Genomic DNA, 18469 nt, shown 5'->3' on the forward strand with positions numbered 1-18469 from the left:
GCTGATAGTAACATTACCAAATGATAATATCACTAAATGTTGTACTCTGCTCTGTGAGGGGAACTGTGAGTCCTGTTGTGTGCCTGGACACAGCAATACAGGGGAGTGAGGAGTCACCACACACTCCTGCATGGGCTACCCACATTTCTGGAGCTTTCCCAGTGATGGAAGGAGGAAGAGCAACTGCCAGCAGGCTGATAGTCCCCCTGTGAGCAGTTGGTGGGTGAGTGAGTCCCCCAATGCACACATGGAGCAATAACCTGCTGCAGAAAGGGGGATGGTGAACATCCCTGTGCCCTGGAGCAGTGGGAAGCAGAAATCACATTGTGACTTTCACACTCTGTTGCTACTCTTTTCCTGAAGCAGCAACATTATATGCTACTCGGTCCTGGGGCTGGATTGCCCTATCAACTCTGAAGAAGAGGCATTTATCTGCAAACTCATTCTGTTACTCATCCTCTGTGTAACTATGGGGCAATGCTTTTCTAGACTTTATTTTGACCCTAGATTGTTTCTCATTTTTTATTTAAAATGGAAGTGTTTTGCATTGTTACCTAACCCACTCAGTTTGCATGATGCCTATTTTAAGATACTACATTGGCTGATTTTATGACTCCGTTTCCCTCCGCCTATAAATAAATAAATAATAGATAGGAAAATGTACATATCAGTGCAAGCTCCATTGATTTCAAAAAAGAGTCACCCTGGAGTAACTAAGTTACTGTGTTATGCTTTGTGCTATGTTATGCTATTATGTGATATGATACAAGTCACTATTTATAAGATTGAATCTCTGACATTATGCCTACGAAGCACTGCTGGCTGCCAATGGCTAGGTATGCGGTGAGCTGAGACTTCTGTTTATTATGTGATAGTTTGCTCCATTAATGTGTGCTCCACCCACCACTGTTTGTTTGTCTCATCCAAATGGTACATCTCGTCATAGCATAGACTGCAAGCTAAACTGCATGTGAGGGAACTTCAAAGCCACAAGCCTCTAGTTCTTGACGTGTACCGGACAAGTCAGTTTCTGAGCTTCCTGACTTTTTCCTGGGTATACACCGTGTCGTACATAGTGGTGTCCAAATTCCTGATGTGTGTATCTAGGTGCTATCATCATGTTATTATTTGCCTTGCAAAAGCAAAGAAAGGCATTGTGCTTTATTATTAATTATCGTTTAAGAGATGACAGTGTCCTTTGGAGTCTACCACCTAAGTAAATCCAGAAAATACACTGGCAGAGTTCAAATGTGATGTTCCTGTAAAATGATTCACGTGGGCAGGAAGGGAGATGTTTCTGTCCATGGGGATAGAACCCCAGACATGTGGGTCTAAAAGCATGAGCTTCTATGGCCTGTGCAGAAAGAACCAGGTCTCTTAACCAAAGGCTGCAACAGACTCGTAAAAACCTTCATGTGGTTCAGCCACCACAAGTCAACAGAGCCATCCAGAGTCAGCAAAGGTGACACTAAGAGCAATTTTTCAACAATGTATTATTTTAGTGAAGGGCTGGAGACAGCAATTTGTGATGGCATCTTTCTGGCAGGAGCTGGCCTCACTAGCCTTTGTGGAAGCAGAGATACAGTTTGCAGATCTAAAGTTAGACAAGCCCGCAGGCTAACATACACAGATAGTACAGGAGTAACGATAACATTAATGAGTGAGGATGTCAATAACTGCTGGAAGGCAAATTAGTAGGAGTTACAAAACAGAGCAAATGGGGAAAAGTAAGTAGATAGTGAGTTCCCTAGCTCCTACAGTCAGAGTTATAGTCCCTTAAATTGTCCTGTTATGTTAACTTTGTTAGGATTTTATTAATATTACAAGTTGTGAATGTTTGTCATGTGAGACACTGGCTAAGTGTGCATGATCATGTCACCTTCGGCTACTTCTACCAGCTAATGAAGTTACTCCTTCATGCCTGTGCTTTTGACACTGAAGATCATGGACACTCAATCCCTTTCGATGACCCAAGGTAAGTTCATTTAGGGATGAGAGTGTCACAGGGAAGTGCTCTAGCGAAGATCAGCGATGGCAGGAAAAAGCAGGCATGGGTGAGGGATTAAAAGAAGAACAGTGTCACTAGTTGCACTGGAGAGGAAGGAGTGGTTCCAGAGGCGTGGGATGGTGTGACGGTAGAATTTGGGTTCTGAAGAAGATGAGGCTAAGGGATCATAAAGATAAGCAAAATCAGCAGAGTAAAAAATGAGCACTTGAGTGTACAGTGGCAGAAATATAGGTAGCAGCAGTGTCCTGCAAGTGAGGCTGAGAAGTTTCAATACAACGTAGAAGGAGCCAAAGAAAAGATCAGAGTCCTATGGTAGGAAATGAAGCAGATTGTTCAGCTGTGATATTTTGAAAAACCTGGAAGGGAGCAAGGCAAGGAAACTGCAGTAATCTAGCTGAGACATCACTGACACCTTTCAGACGGTGGCAAATATAATTAAAAACACAGAGATTACTCTTTGTGACTATGTTATGTTCCCATTATTGAGGCCAGGAATGTTTCTTAATTTCTCCTTTCTGTGCAAGATGCTTTGGAATTAACAGACAGACCTTATTCTATAGATTAGGAGTTATGTTTGAATAAAGCATGCAAAGTTACTATATTTCCCACATTAAAAAAATAAGTAAAGCATACCTCTGCTAGTTTCGTAGATTGTAAGGCCAAAAGTGAACATTAGATTGTCTAGTCTGAAGTCTGCATAACACATGCCACAGAATTTAATCCAATAACCTGTGCTTGACTAAAGCATAACTTTATATTTTAGATTACTGTTTTTGCATATATTACCATTTTTACTTCCCATGCTACAAAATCTTCATGGTTTGTGGAAAAAAATAATCATTTTACATGAAATGTAATGCTACAGTGTGCAAATATAAAATCACTGGGGCAGATCCTCAGCTGGTATAAATCAGTGCAGCTCCATGGACTTCAAGGGAATTGTTCTGATTTACACTGGCAGAGATTCTGACACCCCTGCTTGTTTATTATTCAAAATCTAAAACCCATTAAAATGCAAATAGCACCTTCCACGTGAACTTGAAACTCATGTTTCGCTCTCCCCACAGAATTGCTTGCTGTGCACTCATAAGTGCCTTCATCTGCTGCAGATACTTGTTCTATCTTCAAAATCTTTCCAAAACTTTCTGTCACTGCTCTGTCCTTGGGCAAATCTCTACCAACCTTGATCCAGTTAAGATGCGGAGTTGGGCTAGCAGAAAAAGAAAGAAGACATTGAATTTTAAAAAAAAGAAGTTGTAACATTTCACATCAGTATAACTACAGAATGTTGAAGTTTATACATTGCCCTTTGCAAGATCATGATTTCAGAATTCTCGAAATGGCCCTCCGTGCGCATAGCTACCCATTTTACTTATTACAACATCCTGGCTGGAGGTTTGATATTGTCCATAGCTTGTACTGCCTGTTGGTTAAAAGGGCCCTGTGTACAATAAATCCTTCATAGCTGACAATGGGCGGCAAAACAGGTTTGCATCCCTTGTAAACATATTGGTATGAACTGCAGCAGAGGCACTGAAGCTTGTTTTGTCTTGTTCCATAGGGACTTCTTGCAGACAGAGGAGGGGGTAAAGACTTCATTAAAATAACTCTGCTCTGTACTTTGCCTGATTAGACAGGGCTAACCACATGTCACTGATGGCTGAAAAAGCTACTTTATATTTTTAGAAAGTTAGGAGCATGCTCAGAACCAGAGACAGGACAGATTGCTGTCTGAACATTCCCAGCTGGGATTCCTGACCCCAGCACCACACGTTGCACATACACAGTGTTATATGTGCTTACTCTTGTGTCCATCTGTTAAGATGGCAGAATGCCCAGGCACAAGTTACTCAAAGCCGCAGGTACTGAGAAATTATGTTCTTTTATGAACAGCACGGATAATAGTTCAAGTGTCAGATTTTCTGCAAGAGAGTTCATCCCTGATATATCCTGAAACAGAGACACTATGAAACCCCTTACATTTCATCAGCACCAGTTTAGATCTTTGTACCATCTAGAGAAGGTTGCCTGCCATTTTCAAGATCAGGGTAAAATCCTCCGAGATGACAAAGTGGCAATATATTTATTGCTGTTAATTATTTTTTGATAGACTGGTCCTCGTTTTCAGAGTTTGACACTAGTCTCCATCTAGACAATCTAGTTCCTCATTGACAGCTGCAGGGATGAACTGCAAGGGGGGGTAGGTTGGGAGAATATACTTAAAGTCCATCAAAAAATTTCATTTTTTTTTCCAAAGAAAAGTACCTTTTTGAATACAAGATTTTTTTTTCGTTTTGTCCTAATTTGTTCATGTTTTGATGTAAATCTTAAAAACCAAAAAGATTGATTTTAAAAAGCTATTTATTTTGTTTCAGTGGGGATAACTCCCCCACATTTTGTAATTCAACCCCACCCCCTTTTTTTTTTTTATACTTGAAAAAAAGGAAGTACTTTTTCTCCAAGGTCATGGGAAATTTTGAATGAAATGTAAATGTAAAGTTCATTTCTCTTTAACATTTTTATGAAGCAGACTTTCCTTTCTCCTACATGCTTTAATTATAATAAGGGGAAAGTTTTATGAGGAAATGTGCAGAACAAGTCCCCATACTATCCTTGTTTTAACCAACGTGATTGGTTCCTTACATTCCTGAGCATAAAATTTACACACAACTTTTTTTTTTTTAAATTAATCCATCTACTGGGTAAAAAGGAAGTTCACAGGCAGAGGTGGCAGTGAACTAGACATGGATGTATTGCAAAAAGGAACAAGAACCCATTACAGTTACTTGGAATTAATCCAACAAAGATGAGTTGTTCACATGCTCTCAGAAAATGGCAACCAATTGCAAAGTCATAATCTTTTCTATTCAAAGAGTGAGTGATGCCCTTTCAAACAAGCATGGACAAACAAGATGCTCTGAACATGTTTGCTCAAGCAGATAAACACCCTGATTTTGAGGTTTATAGTGGGAGATAATTGCACATGCTTTAATATGGATCATTTATCTGCTAACCACAGTGAGCACACAGGGATGTGGAGTTCAACTATACAGGTTGTAAACATGATGATTTAAACATCCATTCAAAAGAGAGCTCTATCACACATCACCCAGGAGCAAATGTGTTTTCCCTGTTAGGTTTAACGGTTGGAGGGCTTTAAAGTTTTATCTAGTTTTTCTACGGCAACTGTTTTTTGGGAGAAAGTTGCACGCATAAGTACATGTAAGTACAAGAAAGTTGCACGCATAAGTAAGAAATGGTGATCAGGAGGGAGGGCATAGGTAAACCTGATCCTATGATGATGAAAGTATTGCTGTATGGTTGCCCAGTTACCCCTGCACACTCAGAAATCTGGGCTTAAAGGAGTATTCACAGCTAAATGCCACATCATCATCATGAGGATTGCACTTCAATCATGTCTGCTTAGACTTTCCCATTCCCCACTCATTTTCCATCCTGTGCTAATGGCAATAAGAAAGATGGCACACCCTTGCCTGTCTGTATCTATTTGTTGCATCTTGTCTTTGACTATAAATTATTCGGGGCAGGAATGGTCTTTTTGTACAGTGGCAAGCACAGTGGGGTACTGGGCCAGGACTATGCTTCCTTGGCACTGTGGCATTACCAATACTAGTAATTATGCAGTCTGAGATTTCCATTCAATGCCGTGGGCTACACCTAGGCCTAGGGATTAGTTATACCCGCATCCATGAATTGAAATTGGCCCAAACTAAAACATGAACACTCCCAAATATGAATCTATATCTCATTTTGCAGATGGCCCCTTATCTTTATCATGAGCCAAACCAAAAGCCCTGATTCATAGAATCATAGACTTTAGGGTCAGAAGGGACCCTGCACAACGCAGGCCACAGAATCTCACCTACCCACTCACTCCTGTATCAAACCCCTAACCTATGTCTGAGCTACTGAAGTCCTCAAATTGTGGTTTAAAGACTTGAAGGTGCAGAAAATCCACCAGCAAGTGACCCGTGCCCCACACTGCAGAGGAAGGCGAAAAACCCCAGGACCTCTGCCAATCTGCCCTGGAGGAAAATTCCTTCCTGACCCCAAATATGGTGATCAGCTAAACCCTGATCATGTGGGCAAGACTCACCAGCCAGACACCCAAGAAAGAATTCTTTGTAGTAACTCAGATCCCACCCCATCTAACATCCCATCACAGGCCATTGGGAATCTTTAACGCTAAAAGTCAAAGATCAATTAATTGCCAGAATTAGGCTATCCCATTATACCATCCCCTCCATAAACTAATCAAGCTTGGTCTTGAAACCAGATATGTCAAATGCCCCTAGTCTTTTCCTCCGTTGTTGGGTTTGTTTTTGAATGGGCATCATGGAAGGTAAGAATCCTTGTACGATGGTGCTCAAGAAATTGAAATCTCATTGAAGGTGGAAAAGCTCAGGAATTTATTGATACTTAATCAATATCGTGAACTGGACAAGTTAGAAAAGAAAAATAGGGTTTTGTTTTTTGGGTTTTTTGTTGGAGTCCAAACTGCGGAAGTTGAATCAATTCCTAATGCACTCAAAAAAGAAGAATAATTTTCAGTGGTCACCATACTGGAATATCTGCAAAATCAGTGATCACAGGATGGATAAATAACTGTGATACGCCAGTTACTACGGTAAATGGTGATTCTTTACTTATACTTGTCTATAACCTGTACATTACTCATTCGCCAACAGGGAAAACTTTCTCCATTGTAACTCTATGCCAGTTTTCAATAAGTACAATTTATTTAAAGAGAAACTGCATGAAGATTTGGTATAAAATTATATACTTCGTTGGAGAATTATTAAAGGTGCTTCCATTTACTCTAACTTTATTTCAGAAGGTTAAGTGGGTCAATACTCACAGCCCTTCAGCAATGCATTCAAGCAGAAGAACTCCCCCTTTGATGACAGTAACTGCTGAGCTGCTACCAGAAGATTCGGGTGGTATCAGTATTTTGGGTTTTCTTTCCTTGATGAAATTAGCTAAGAAAGAGAAAAGAAAAGGGTCAGACCTTGTGCACTAAGGTAATCACATATGGCCCTGAATCATTCTGTACCCTCTAACAGTGCTAAAAATATTGCTTTGGTCAGAAGATTTCTGGAATATTAATTCATTCATTTTTCTTTATATTTGTGGTATTTTTCTAAAGGACCCTACCTAGGGCTCTGTTTTTTATTTACATTCAAAACACAACTATAGGAACAAGAATAAAATTAGAAACTGCTTTCCCTCAAAACCAGAGTCCCGAACCTGCAAACCCTTAAAGAGATACATAACTTTACCCTCATGAGTAGTTCTTTTCCATCCAGCTTTCAGGGCTGGGAAATGGCTAGGCTAGAGTCATACAACAGTGGGGGATTCTTTCTCTGGCTGCTATGGTTGATGTCTTAAAGAGGCAGACCAACCCAGAAGACGTGCGGGGGAGGGCGAGGAGTTATGTTGCCACAAGAGCTCCTGGTTGCTGATGATGTTGGTTGGGAGATGGACTCTTAAAAGGCATGGATTTACAGCTGCACCAGTATGACTCCCAAATGGTATAGGATGAAGGGGTATGTTACAGGGGAGCTGGTCCCTCTGAGAAGAACTAGGCCCAGCTTCCCTGGGTCAGAGCAGGTGAGCCCAATCCAGCCAATTAAAGGGGCCTAGGCCATCCCTGTGCCTTTAAGTGTTACCAGAGGGGAGGAAATGGGAGATGGAAGGGAATGACTGAGAAAGGCCATGCTTAGGGAAAGGAAGGAAAACCATGGTAGAGTGCAGCTAACTCCTGTGATGGATCTCTGGAGCAAGAGGCTCAGGGAAGCAGCCCTAGGGCTACTGCTCCAGGGAGGGAGCAGAGCTGACTAGAAGTCGGATGCTGCCAGGACAGAAGCACCAGAGACGCCTGTGAGAGGTGACTTGGAAGCCTGAGAGAAGAGGAGAGTTAAAAAACTGGTCTCTGTTTTATTTGCCTACAGTGAGAGGCTAAACCACCCTAAAAGAAGACTGGGTGTGGCAGCGAGCTTTTGGAAGCTGGGGAGAAGCCAGGTGACAGAGTGTCTGGGCCAGATGCTCTGTTTCAACTCTGCTGAAATCTCTTCTAATCCCTCCAAGATCCAAGTCCCATTTCTCCAGGTAACAGCCTAAGAAGAACTCAGCTTCCCACCTCACATGCCCTAAGAAGTATGCCTCATCCTTAAACAACCTCCCCAGTTCCCAGTCAGTTTTAAGAACCAATTCAGAATTTCCTGCCACGCCTTGAAAAAACTCTGGGGATTTGCTCCAGCCCCTCTCATGGACCGTTTTTTCTATTCTCTTGCCTGCTCAGCTAGTACTTGACTCCTCTCTGCTTCCTTATTTCTCCCCTCACCCACACACTCTGATCAATGACGGTGAATGAATCTTTCCTTGTCTGTTCTTGCCATCTGGAACAGTCTTCCTAATACCTTTCTCCTTCACTAACTTTACATTGTCTTCTAAATCTCAGCTGATATCATATCTTTTCTCCTTTGCCAGCTGCTTTGAATTCTCCTTCCCTCTACAGTTGCAGAATTTACAACAACTCAAGAATGCATTTGGGAATACAGCTTGAAAACAAGCCACTGTTCATCACAAAATTCCTATTTACTGTATTGGGTTTCAGATAACCATTTACTCTAGACTGCCAACAAAAAAATCAATTGTTTATTTGACAATACGTTTTAACAATTTATATTGTTAAATGGCTATTCACTAATAATTAATAGCCAATATGTCATTCAAATGTTCACTGATTCTTCAAAAAAAGCGATTTACTGATAATTTGGTAATAGATCATTTCTATCTTACAAGCCAGCTTTCTTCATCCCTTCTTTAACGCTTTGCGTCTCTTTGTACGGTGTGCACTACACATACCAGTGAGTACATATGCTGTATACAAATGTTCGCCCACACATGCCTAGATTTTCAGATATCAGTAGCACTCTTGGGTGTCCAGCGTGAGACACCTGAAATGGGCCTGATTTTCAGAAACTATTCAGCAATAGTCCTGAAAAATCAAGTCCCTCTCAGGTGCTCTTAGTTGGGAACTCCAGAAACTGAGGCACTCAAAATCACTAGTTAGTTTTGGAAATGGTGGACTTAATTTTAAAATATATTCTCTCTTAATAACCATGTTTGGCAAAAAATAAGGTATTTGGTAGAACTGGATGGAAAATAGATTTTCCATCTCATGAAAAGTTTTTGTTTTGTACCTGAATTGGAACAAAAAGCCATAATTTTGAATTTTTTCACAAATAGAAATACTTCTCCAAAATATAATTTTGAGTCACTTGAAACATTTTGTTTCGCTAAACTCAACCCTCCTTTTTTTTTTTTTTTTAATATTGAACCCCTTTATGGTTCAATTTGAAAAAAAAAAGTAAATTTAGGAAAAAAAGCATATGATACGTAAAGAAAAATCAAAATTTCTAGATCCAAAAATATCAAAACTAGACATTTTAATAGCTTTTTCCTTTAAAAAAAGGAATAAGATTTCCTCAAAATCAATCCATTTTGTGAAAATGTTCAGTTTTGTCAAAACAGCATTTTCCAATAGAAAACTTTAATCTAAAATCTTCCAACAAGCTCTAGTATTTTGGTTGAGAATCCAAATATATGCAGTTAGCTACACACCCTTATCAATCCTATCCATATTTTCTGCTATTGTTACATTAAACATCACAGCATATTCTAACACTAGCTGGTCACCATAATTCCTTCATGATTTTTTTTCCATCTAGCTTGAAACTCCTCTCCTTGAAATCACTTTCTTGATCAGCAGAACTGCCTATTCTAAAAATAGTTTCTATTTGTAAGGGCCTCTTCTCTGACCTCTTTATTTCACACGGGAGAGATGTAGTAATGTGAAAAATCCTTCAGACCTCAGTCAAGCTAGTAAAGACTGAGTCAATATTGATGCATGTGCTGCTTATACCCAGCAAACATGTTAAAAGTTTCTTCCTAAGCAGTAACAGTATTTCATCTAAATTGATAGAATATTTCCTTTTACTAACATTTCAGATTACCCAACACATTAAGTGGCTCTCAAGTATTCTCATGAATTCAAAGGCAAAGAAACAAACAGGTACATTCAACTCACCTTTAGTAACAGCAGCATTAGGTGAGCTTGAGTCATTAGTATGTTTAACTGAAATAAACAAAAATGAAAACCAAATGCAAATGGAATAGTTGATAAAGGTTAAAAGGTCAAAAACAAACAAAACATCAACTAAACCAAAAAAAATTAAAAAGCCTACACAAAATACTTCCTTAAAGGAAATGTAAATATATTTTCTATAAAACCACCAAAAGAATATAATGCAAAACAACACGGACAATGAATTTATGTATGTATAAAGAGTATTAAAAAGGTGTAAAACTCAGGAAAAGATTCACTAAAAAGTGATTTTATCAGAGTTGAATGTTGAATAAGATTGGTAGGTTCCTAGCATTCATTAAAAGAGTCTATCTTTAACCTTTTCTCCTTTGTTATTTATCTGCTCCTGACTCTCTCTAATTTGTCCACATCATTCTTCAAGTGTGGCACCCAGAACTGGACACTGTACTCCAGCTGAGGCCTCAAGCTGGATTAACCAAGATTAAGGTATATGAATTTAGTATTAATAATTATTGATCTGTTTACTCCAACAAGAAAATATACTACTTGTAAGTTAAATACTGAGGCTTTCAATTGGGAAGAAAATATCCCTGAATTTTTAGGAAACATAAATCCCCAAAAGTCAGATATTATTGAAACCAGAAGGTGACTTAAAGCCAGCCTAAAATAATACATATTCTCAATTGATTTTTAACACATTTATTCTTGCAAGTGACACTTGAAATTACTGCAGCTGAATGAGTCAAGCAAAATGAGAAAGATCTTCAGCTGGTGTAAACTGTCATAGCTCCACTGAGTTCAATGAAGCTTTGATTACCATAGCCTGAGCATGTGGCCTATCATATTCTCTGATTTTCTTTTTGTTTCTTTGTTTGACTTCTTTCAAAAGCACAGTCTCACTGTTTCTTGTACATTCTGTACATAAAGTCACTTTGTTTCCTTTGTTGCTTGGTTTGAACTTTGATATAGCAAAAAGAGTAAGAAAAAATAAATATATAGGAAAATGTAATTGCAAAACCATGAAATTGGCAGTCGGACTCAGGTGCAGAGGGTATAGTACCTGAACCTACCTTTTTCTCATTTTTGGAAAATGAAAAGATTTGAAGTATCTGGTGTTCTTTTCATCTGCAGAAAACTGGGTAGCTGCAATGCCCATGACTCAGAAAACAAACAGTTCCATGTCTCCTACTCGCCCTTTAAGTCAGGAAATGCAAAGCTCCTTTCATGACATATTATGCTCAATTCCTCCGTGCTTTTTACTTCTTACTAGAGGCAGCCATGCAAACTAGTTTTCCTCTTGCTCTAGCGTAGGAGTACATTTCCTATGACTGGGAAAGCATTGACACCCAGTTCTCCCCAAGATTATGAAAGTTGATGCTTTTGTAACTTACAAAATAATGGGGTTTCTGAGGCTTTTTTCTAAGTGACAGGTGATTTTGTGCATTCAGAGATGGAGGGACCATTCATGACTTCAGTTGATTTCTACCTTCTCTTGGGCACCTATCAAAAGTGGGCAGGGATAATCTTCTACTGTTTGTTCAGTTCCTCTCACAACGGGGCACCATCCTTAGCTGGTGCTTGGGCACTACTGTAATATACTGACTACTATTAATAGAAGTGAAGGCAAATGGTACCATTGGCTCTTCATGGCTGGGCTCAGGAAGAGACTTGTCAGGTACAAACCAAGAACTCTAAGCTATGGCCATTTTGAAGTTCTCTAATATCCAGTCAGCCAACAAGAACTTTGCTGCATAATAGAACATCTGGAGGACTCCCTGATCATGTTAACTGCAGCTCCCTAATGTCATTCTCCAGAGCCCGATTGCCATATCCAGGCAAACCCAGGCTGGGGGGAAGAGGTAGTATGGAATGCCTAATGATCCACTCACTGGCTGAGAAGGGAGTTGATTTCCCCGATGCATCGTGATTAGATTTCGTAGCAGTGGAGAACAGGAGGCAGATAATAGCGCTTTTGCAGCCCAGCAACTACAGAAGCTTTTTGTCGGTTGGATCTAGCTCTCAGAGTAAGGCTTATAATATACGAATAAGCATTTTAACACGTATTTTCTTCAGAGAGAATCATGTTAGACACATGGCACACATTTTCATTCAGTGACAAGGGGGAGTTAAAACAATTTTTAAAAGACTTACTACGTGTAACCATCAGTGTCATTGGCATTTTCTGTACAATTGTCCGCAGCTTGGGAAATGCTGCAAAGCAACAATAATCACTTCGACTGTCATTTTCTTCCACATTTGCAAAGTACAGATCTCCCTGAAGGCTCATGGAGACCCTTTCATCTTGTGGAATGTGTTGTAAATCTAGCAAGAAAAAAATAATTATAATATGGTAATGATATCTAGCCACCCCCCCAATATGCCTATTTGCACTTCCTGTCATGTGTTTGCTTTCAGGTGCCGAATAGAACTTTGATGCAAAAGAGGTGCAACATAACCATATGTTGTCCTTTTACAGCCATGGGAATGGGAGTTTATGAAACAAGAACCTAAGTAAACTTTCTACGGAAACAGCATGAATTCTCTGAAAAGTCAGTTTTGTTCCTGTACTTTAATTCTGTAATTACTAGGGGATGATGCAGTGAAAATTCCAGCAAGTTTCAGTGCTACAAAGGCTTGCAGTACTGCCATGGATGCCTTGATTTCTAGGTTTCCACTGTGCAGAACCCAAACTTATTTTCCCTGTAAGTACAACTTACAGTATGTAACTCCTAGACATGCAAAGGTTGTATTGGCTCATTGTCAAACCAGCCAAATGTGGAATGAGAGCAGTTTTCTATCTATCTAGTCTGGAATCCTGTCTCCGATAGTGGTAAGTCCTAAGGGTGAAATCTGAGTCCCACCAAAGTAAGAGGGAGTTTGCCATTGATTTCTGTTTGGCCAAGATTTCACCCTAGACATTTAAAGAAGAATGTGACAGAATCCCCAAAATAGCAAATTATGCAATAACCGGACAATAGAGGAAAGTTATTCATAATCTTGTCAATTAATGGTTGGCTTCCCTTCTCATAGACTCATAGACTCTAGGACTGGAAGGGACCTCGAGAGGTCATCGAGTCCAGTCCCCTGCCCTCATGGCAGGACCAAATACTGTCTAGACCATCCCTGATAGACATTTATCTAACCTACTCTTAAATATCTCCAGCGATGGAGATTCCACAACTTCCCTAGGCAATCTATTCCAGTGTTTGACTACCCTGACAGTTAGGAACTTTTTCCTAATGTCCAACCTAAATCTCCCTTGCTGCAGTTTAAGCCCATTGCTTCTTGTTCTATCATTGGAGGCTAAGGTGAACAAGTTTTCTCCCTCCTCCTGATGACACCCTTTTAGATACCTGAAAACTGCTATCATGTCCCCTCTCAGTCTTCTCTTTTCCAAACTAAACAAACCCAATTCCTTCAGCCTTCCTTCATAGGTCATGTTCTCAAGACCTTTAATCATTCTTGTTGCTCTTCTCTGGACCCTCTCCAATTTCTCCACATCTTTCTTGAAATGCGGTGCCCAGAACTGGACACAATACTCCAGCTGAGGCCTAACCAGCGCAGAGTAAAGCAGAAGAATGACTTCTCGTGTCTTGTTTACAACACACCTGTTAATGCATCCCAGAATCATGTTTGCTTTTTTTGCAACAGTATCACACTGTTCACTCATATTAAGCTTGTGGTCCACTATGACCTGAAGCAGGATGGTTTATATTATTGGTATATTTTACTCACTTTATTGTAACTGAATGTTCTGATTATCTGTGTGTCTAACCCTTTCTAAAATGCTGCTGAATTCTTGCACTCAGTGTTATCTTGTGGCAATGAGTTTCACAGGTTAATTATGTGTTACGTTAAACAGTATTTTATTTCGTCAACTTTAATGTTTTGCCTTTCAGTTTCATTGTATGTACATCATGAAACGTGCAGAAGACGACCTGATTCACCCTTCTGTACTATTACCACCAGTAGCTTTCCATATGTCTAACCATTCTTGCTACCTATCTCTTAAATCCCTCTACAATATCCTTTTTTTCATATGGAGGGACCAGAACTAAACAAAATATTCATATTGAGGGTATACCTTTGATTTATGTAATGGCATTATAACATTTTAAATATTGATTTATATCCCATTCTTTAAAAAAACTCATGGGACTTTTGCCATTGACTTCATGGGGTCTGAATTTCAGTCCTTATAATATTGCTTGTGCTTTTGATTGCTGTTGCACATTAAATAGAGGCTTTCACTGGGTTGCCTACAGTGCCACCCATATATTTTCCCTTAGTGCTTACACTTTAATTGATGAAAATTATTGCATTTGTAATAAAACTGATCTTGACAGGCATTTTAAGAAAGGCCTGTTATGTGTTGTGTCATCAAATATTACTTACCAATATTCATCCAATAGATATGCAAAGGTGGAATTCCTCTGGGAGGATTACAGTGCAAAACCACAGCATCACCATACTCAACCTCAATTGGCTCAATGTTTTCTTTTGGGAATTTTGGTACACCTATGACAAAAACACATAAAGAGTTTCCTTCATTTTCTTATCCTTAGTCCCCTTTTATACAAACGGCACATCTACCTCATATCCTTCCTTTTGTTCTCTGCATTAAGTATTATTACTATGTGCATAAAAGCAAAAAGTAGCTAGGCATTTTTTTCAAAAAAGAATAAGACAACAAGATCCCAGCAAAAGAGTTTGTAATACACAAAGAACAAAGGAATTGGTATAACGGAAAGCAAAGTAATGATGTTAAGAGGAAGTCTGGCATAAATTCTACATGTATGACTCTACATTAACCCATCTTGGTACACATTTCTCCTCTATCCTCCACTACTCTGGGGGCTATGCTGGAGGCTAGCAAGGGCAGGACTGTGGTTTGATGATCCTAGCTGGCGTAATGGCTCCCAGAGAACTATAAGGCAATGCAACTTAGAGCAGCCTTAAGGCAGCTGCTATAACTTGAACAAGGGGCTGGCTTGGTGCTCAGTCAGCCCCAGAATTAGAAGAGGTAGAAAGGTAGCTTAAGGTGATCTTTGCTTCCCTTTCTCTCAGGTGGGCAAGCTTTGCTGTGGCACAGCTGCAGACTGACCCTACATAATCTTTAGGGTCTGATCTTGCTATCCTTATACATATAAGCAGTCCTTTTGACTCACATGCACAAAGGCTAATGGATCTGGCTCTTAAATACAGACCAGCTGATCCAATAGTTTAGGACCCGATTCAATTAACAAAATTCACTGAAGTCAATGGAAACCCACAAGGACTGTGTATAAAGGATGGGAACAGCAACCAGCCCAGCTGCAAACAGAAACAAAGGACTTTATCTTGTTTGCTGGTCTCATGCAAGCGCCACCACCAAAGACACTACATCCACAAGTAAGGGGAGCAAGATTTTATCCTGGAATGAGCATAGAGAAGCCACAATGCAATGAACAAATCCATTTGTTAAATGTAACCACTCTTTAAGCAAACCAAGTTGAGACTGTTTCAGGGCAAGCACTGAATCCTGCTTACATTCGAGGCAAGTTAAAACTGGTGCAAGGTGTAATGCTGTCAGTTCAATGCATAGTTAAGCAACAGTAAAAGAATGAAATATCAAGAGCCAAAGGGAAATACTAAAAAGTGTCAGCTTTGCATACCAGTTATTAATGTGAACTCCAGTGCAATGCAACTGCACATTATAACACGTTTAAATGTCAAAGCTCGTCTGTGCCAGATCCTCAGCTGATGTAAAACAGTATAACTCCACCAAAGTCAATGAGCTGTGGTGATTTACACCATCTGAAGATCTGGCCCATGGTCTAGGAGGAGGTTACAATTAAGGAACTGAATGATTATTGGGGATTTTGCATACAAATATTACGAGATAGATTAAACTGTGGTCTGTATAGTTTCATAATGAAGCAAGATGCAGGACCTACCTGCAACTGAAGTTTGGGTGCAGAGGAGAAAACAGAGGCTGTGTGCCTGATACTCAGAGTGGGACAGGAAGTAAGTATCTGGGAGGGATTAGGGGAGAGATGCATGTGGGTTTTGCGGGGCCACCGCCCTACAACATGTATGTCAGCAGAACTGGCATGCTGTGACTCTGAGAAGTGTTTCTGAGTTAGTTTCTTCTTAAATTTCCTTCTGTGGTAATACTAGCTAGTCTGAACTGGAACAATTACAACATGATGTTGATTGCTTGAGTAAGAATTGTGTATGGATATCACTGGCCTAAGGGAAGGCATTACTCTGCCATAAGATAAAATGGAAGGAATGTTCTCACACCTACCATGGATTATGAGAAATTATATCTACCAATCTTCTATTGGCAGAGAGATTAACAATTTTTTAAAAATCTTCAGTTTATAAACAGAGTAGGGCTCCCTAACAAGCAATAAAATGGAGATCCCATGAATCTCACCCACTTCATGAAAGACAATAGAGAGAAACAGATACAACTTCAGATAATGTTTTCACCCCTCAGCCATAAGGCCGAGAAGCTAGCTTCCTTCCAATAGCTTCTTCACTCCTTAAATCCTGTAAGGTACACCCAGTGACAATTCCAGCTCCTGAGTCAACCTGCCAGATAAGCAGATTAAATTGGAATTTAGGTCAGCTTCCAATTGATTCTCTTGCTGGGGCCCACTCTGCCTAATCAGCTGGAAGGCAAAATTCTCCTACATTCTGTGTTCGGGGAGTTATTAAAAACCAAAAAAGCTGATAATATTATTACCCCTTTGTGACCCAACCAACTACTCAAGTTTGGGACACTGTGGGTTGTTTTTATTAAGAGACAGTGTTGATAGTTATTTCTTTGATGCAATCCTTATACAAGAGGAAAACAACAGGCTCACCATTCCAGCACTTAAGCCAGCTCTCTTTTTTCCTTTTTCTCAGGGACACACTATCAGAGGTTTTCTGTCTGGTGCACGCACACATGCACAACCCTACCTCAGTCAGTGTCCTGCCCCTGTGTTTGTTATCAGCTTTAGTCAGCATGGCCAGACCACTGCCTAGGCTTGCCATGCTGGTGCAGACCATGGCCATTGGTTTCCATTGTTTTAGTTATCAGTATACCCTGGGTATGGAATGGTTCCCACAGTTAGCCTGAATAGAAGTTGCTTAGTACACCCATCAACCCAACCAACTCCGTGATCTATGCAACCACCAGCACCTCTGAGCATAACATTATCTTAAGAACTGGCTGTGTGATATCACTCCTAAGTGCATAGAGGTGTGTAGCATTTTTGCAGTATTAATCATTTTAATTCTTGGATATTATGTAATTGATTGCTACTAATTTGTGGCTGATCACAGAATTTATAATAATTGATCTAAGCTGGTAAGTGGTTCTGAGCTCTATGCAAGACGTACTGCTTGATGATAGATTTTCAAATTGCATGGAGTTATCCATACGGCACATGGATAATGTGAAATTGGAAATCAATCAATCAGTTTGCCATGACAGCTACCAAAAAGGTCATGTCGATATTACAGGCAACTGCCTACATACAGACATAAAGAGCAGGACCAGACAATCATTCATAGTTCAAGGTATTCGATTTCATATTTTCATTTCACAGGGGAAAAACAAGCTTGTATAATGGGCCTCAGAATGACCTGTTGAAATGCCAGCAGGTGGATCCTATCATGGCCCAGACAATCCATTGGCAGGGAAAAAAAAAGGCCACAAGATGAAAAATGTCCACCTGCATTCTGGCTCTTATGGAAACATTTCCCAAAGCACACTGTGATATATAACACACACAGAACTGTCTTGGGAACGGTTCCTCATGCCACATTTTAATTCCTGCTGAAGTAATATCTTGAGTTCTCTAATATCAGCGTCATTAAACTGTGAGACACAAAGGATCAAAATTGGTCTGTGCCCAAGTTCTCTGCTTGTGACTGATGGTGACCCAAGCAGTGACAGATTGTTGCTCTCACTGTGGTGAACCTGAGTATATCCAATCCCTAGAGTGACTTGCAATTTAATGACCACACGCTACTGGAAAACTAAAGATTAGAGTTGAATGTTTTGAAATACCATTGATAAATGGGGAAAGGGAGAGGAAAAGTTCAGCAAATGTCTTGTGGATCCCGCCTCCTATTTTCCTATGTTCAGAAAATTCAAAATCTCAGCGAAAAATGAGGAGGAAGGGGGAATTATGTAATCTTATGCTAAAACTAATAAGTGTTTTTAGTATAGATTCTGGTCCTGAATCTGTTCTGTTTCACTGGTATAAACGGTCCCTGAAGTTACATAGGTCACTTCACTGCACTCTAAACTTTTGTGGGATTAGTCCAGATTTACTCAAGCTTAGCCTGCA

At 39.8% G+C, this 18469-nt stretch overlaps 1 protein-coding gene across 18 annotated transcripts in view; it reads right to left on the bottom strand.

The window, feature by feature from the left end:
- Positions 1-18469, bottom strand: part of CHL1 (cell adhesion molecule L1 like) — a 192325-nt gene that overhangs the window by 49929 nt on the left and 123927 nt on the right. For 16 of the 18 annotated variants that reach the window (XR_004001317.1, XR_004001318.1, XM_030570018.1 and 13 more), the window contains 5 exons: positions 14535-14657; positions 12291-12461; positions 10122-10169; positions 6888-7008; positions 3034-3218 (listed from right to left, as the gene is read on the bottom strand). Coding sequence is in view for 16 of the 18 variants with exons in the window: in XM_030570018.1 (XP_030425878.1) it covers positions 3034-3218; positions 6888-7008; positions 10122-10169; positions 12291-12461; positions 14535-14657 (648 nt within the window). In the remaining 2 variants the exon portion in view is untranslated. The remainder of the gene's footprint in view (positions 1-3033; positions 3219-6887; positions 7009-10121; positions 10170-12290; positions 12462-14534; positions 14658-18469) is intronic. The other 2 variants (XM_030570027.1, XM_030570026.1) reach the window with 1 other exon arrangement.

The sequence above is a fragment of the Gopherus evgoodei genome, chromosome 7, assembly GCF_007399415.2.
Source record: "Gopherus evgoodei ecotype Sinaloan lineage chromosome 7, rGopEvg1_v1.p, whole genome shotgun sequence".
Taxonomy (NCBI): domain Eukaryota; kingdom Metazoa; phylum Chordata; order Testudines; family Testudinidae; genus Gopherus; species Gopherus evgoodei.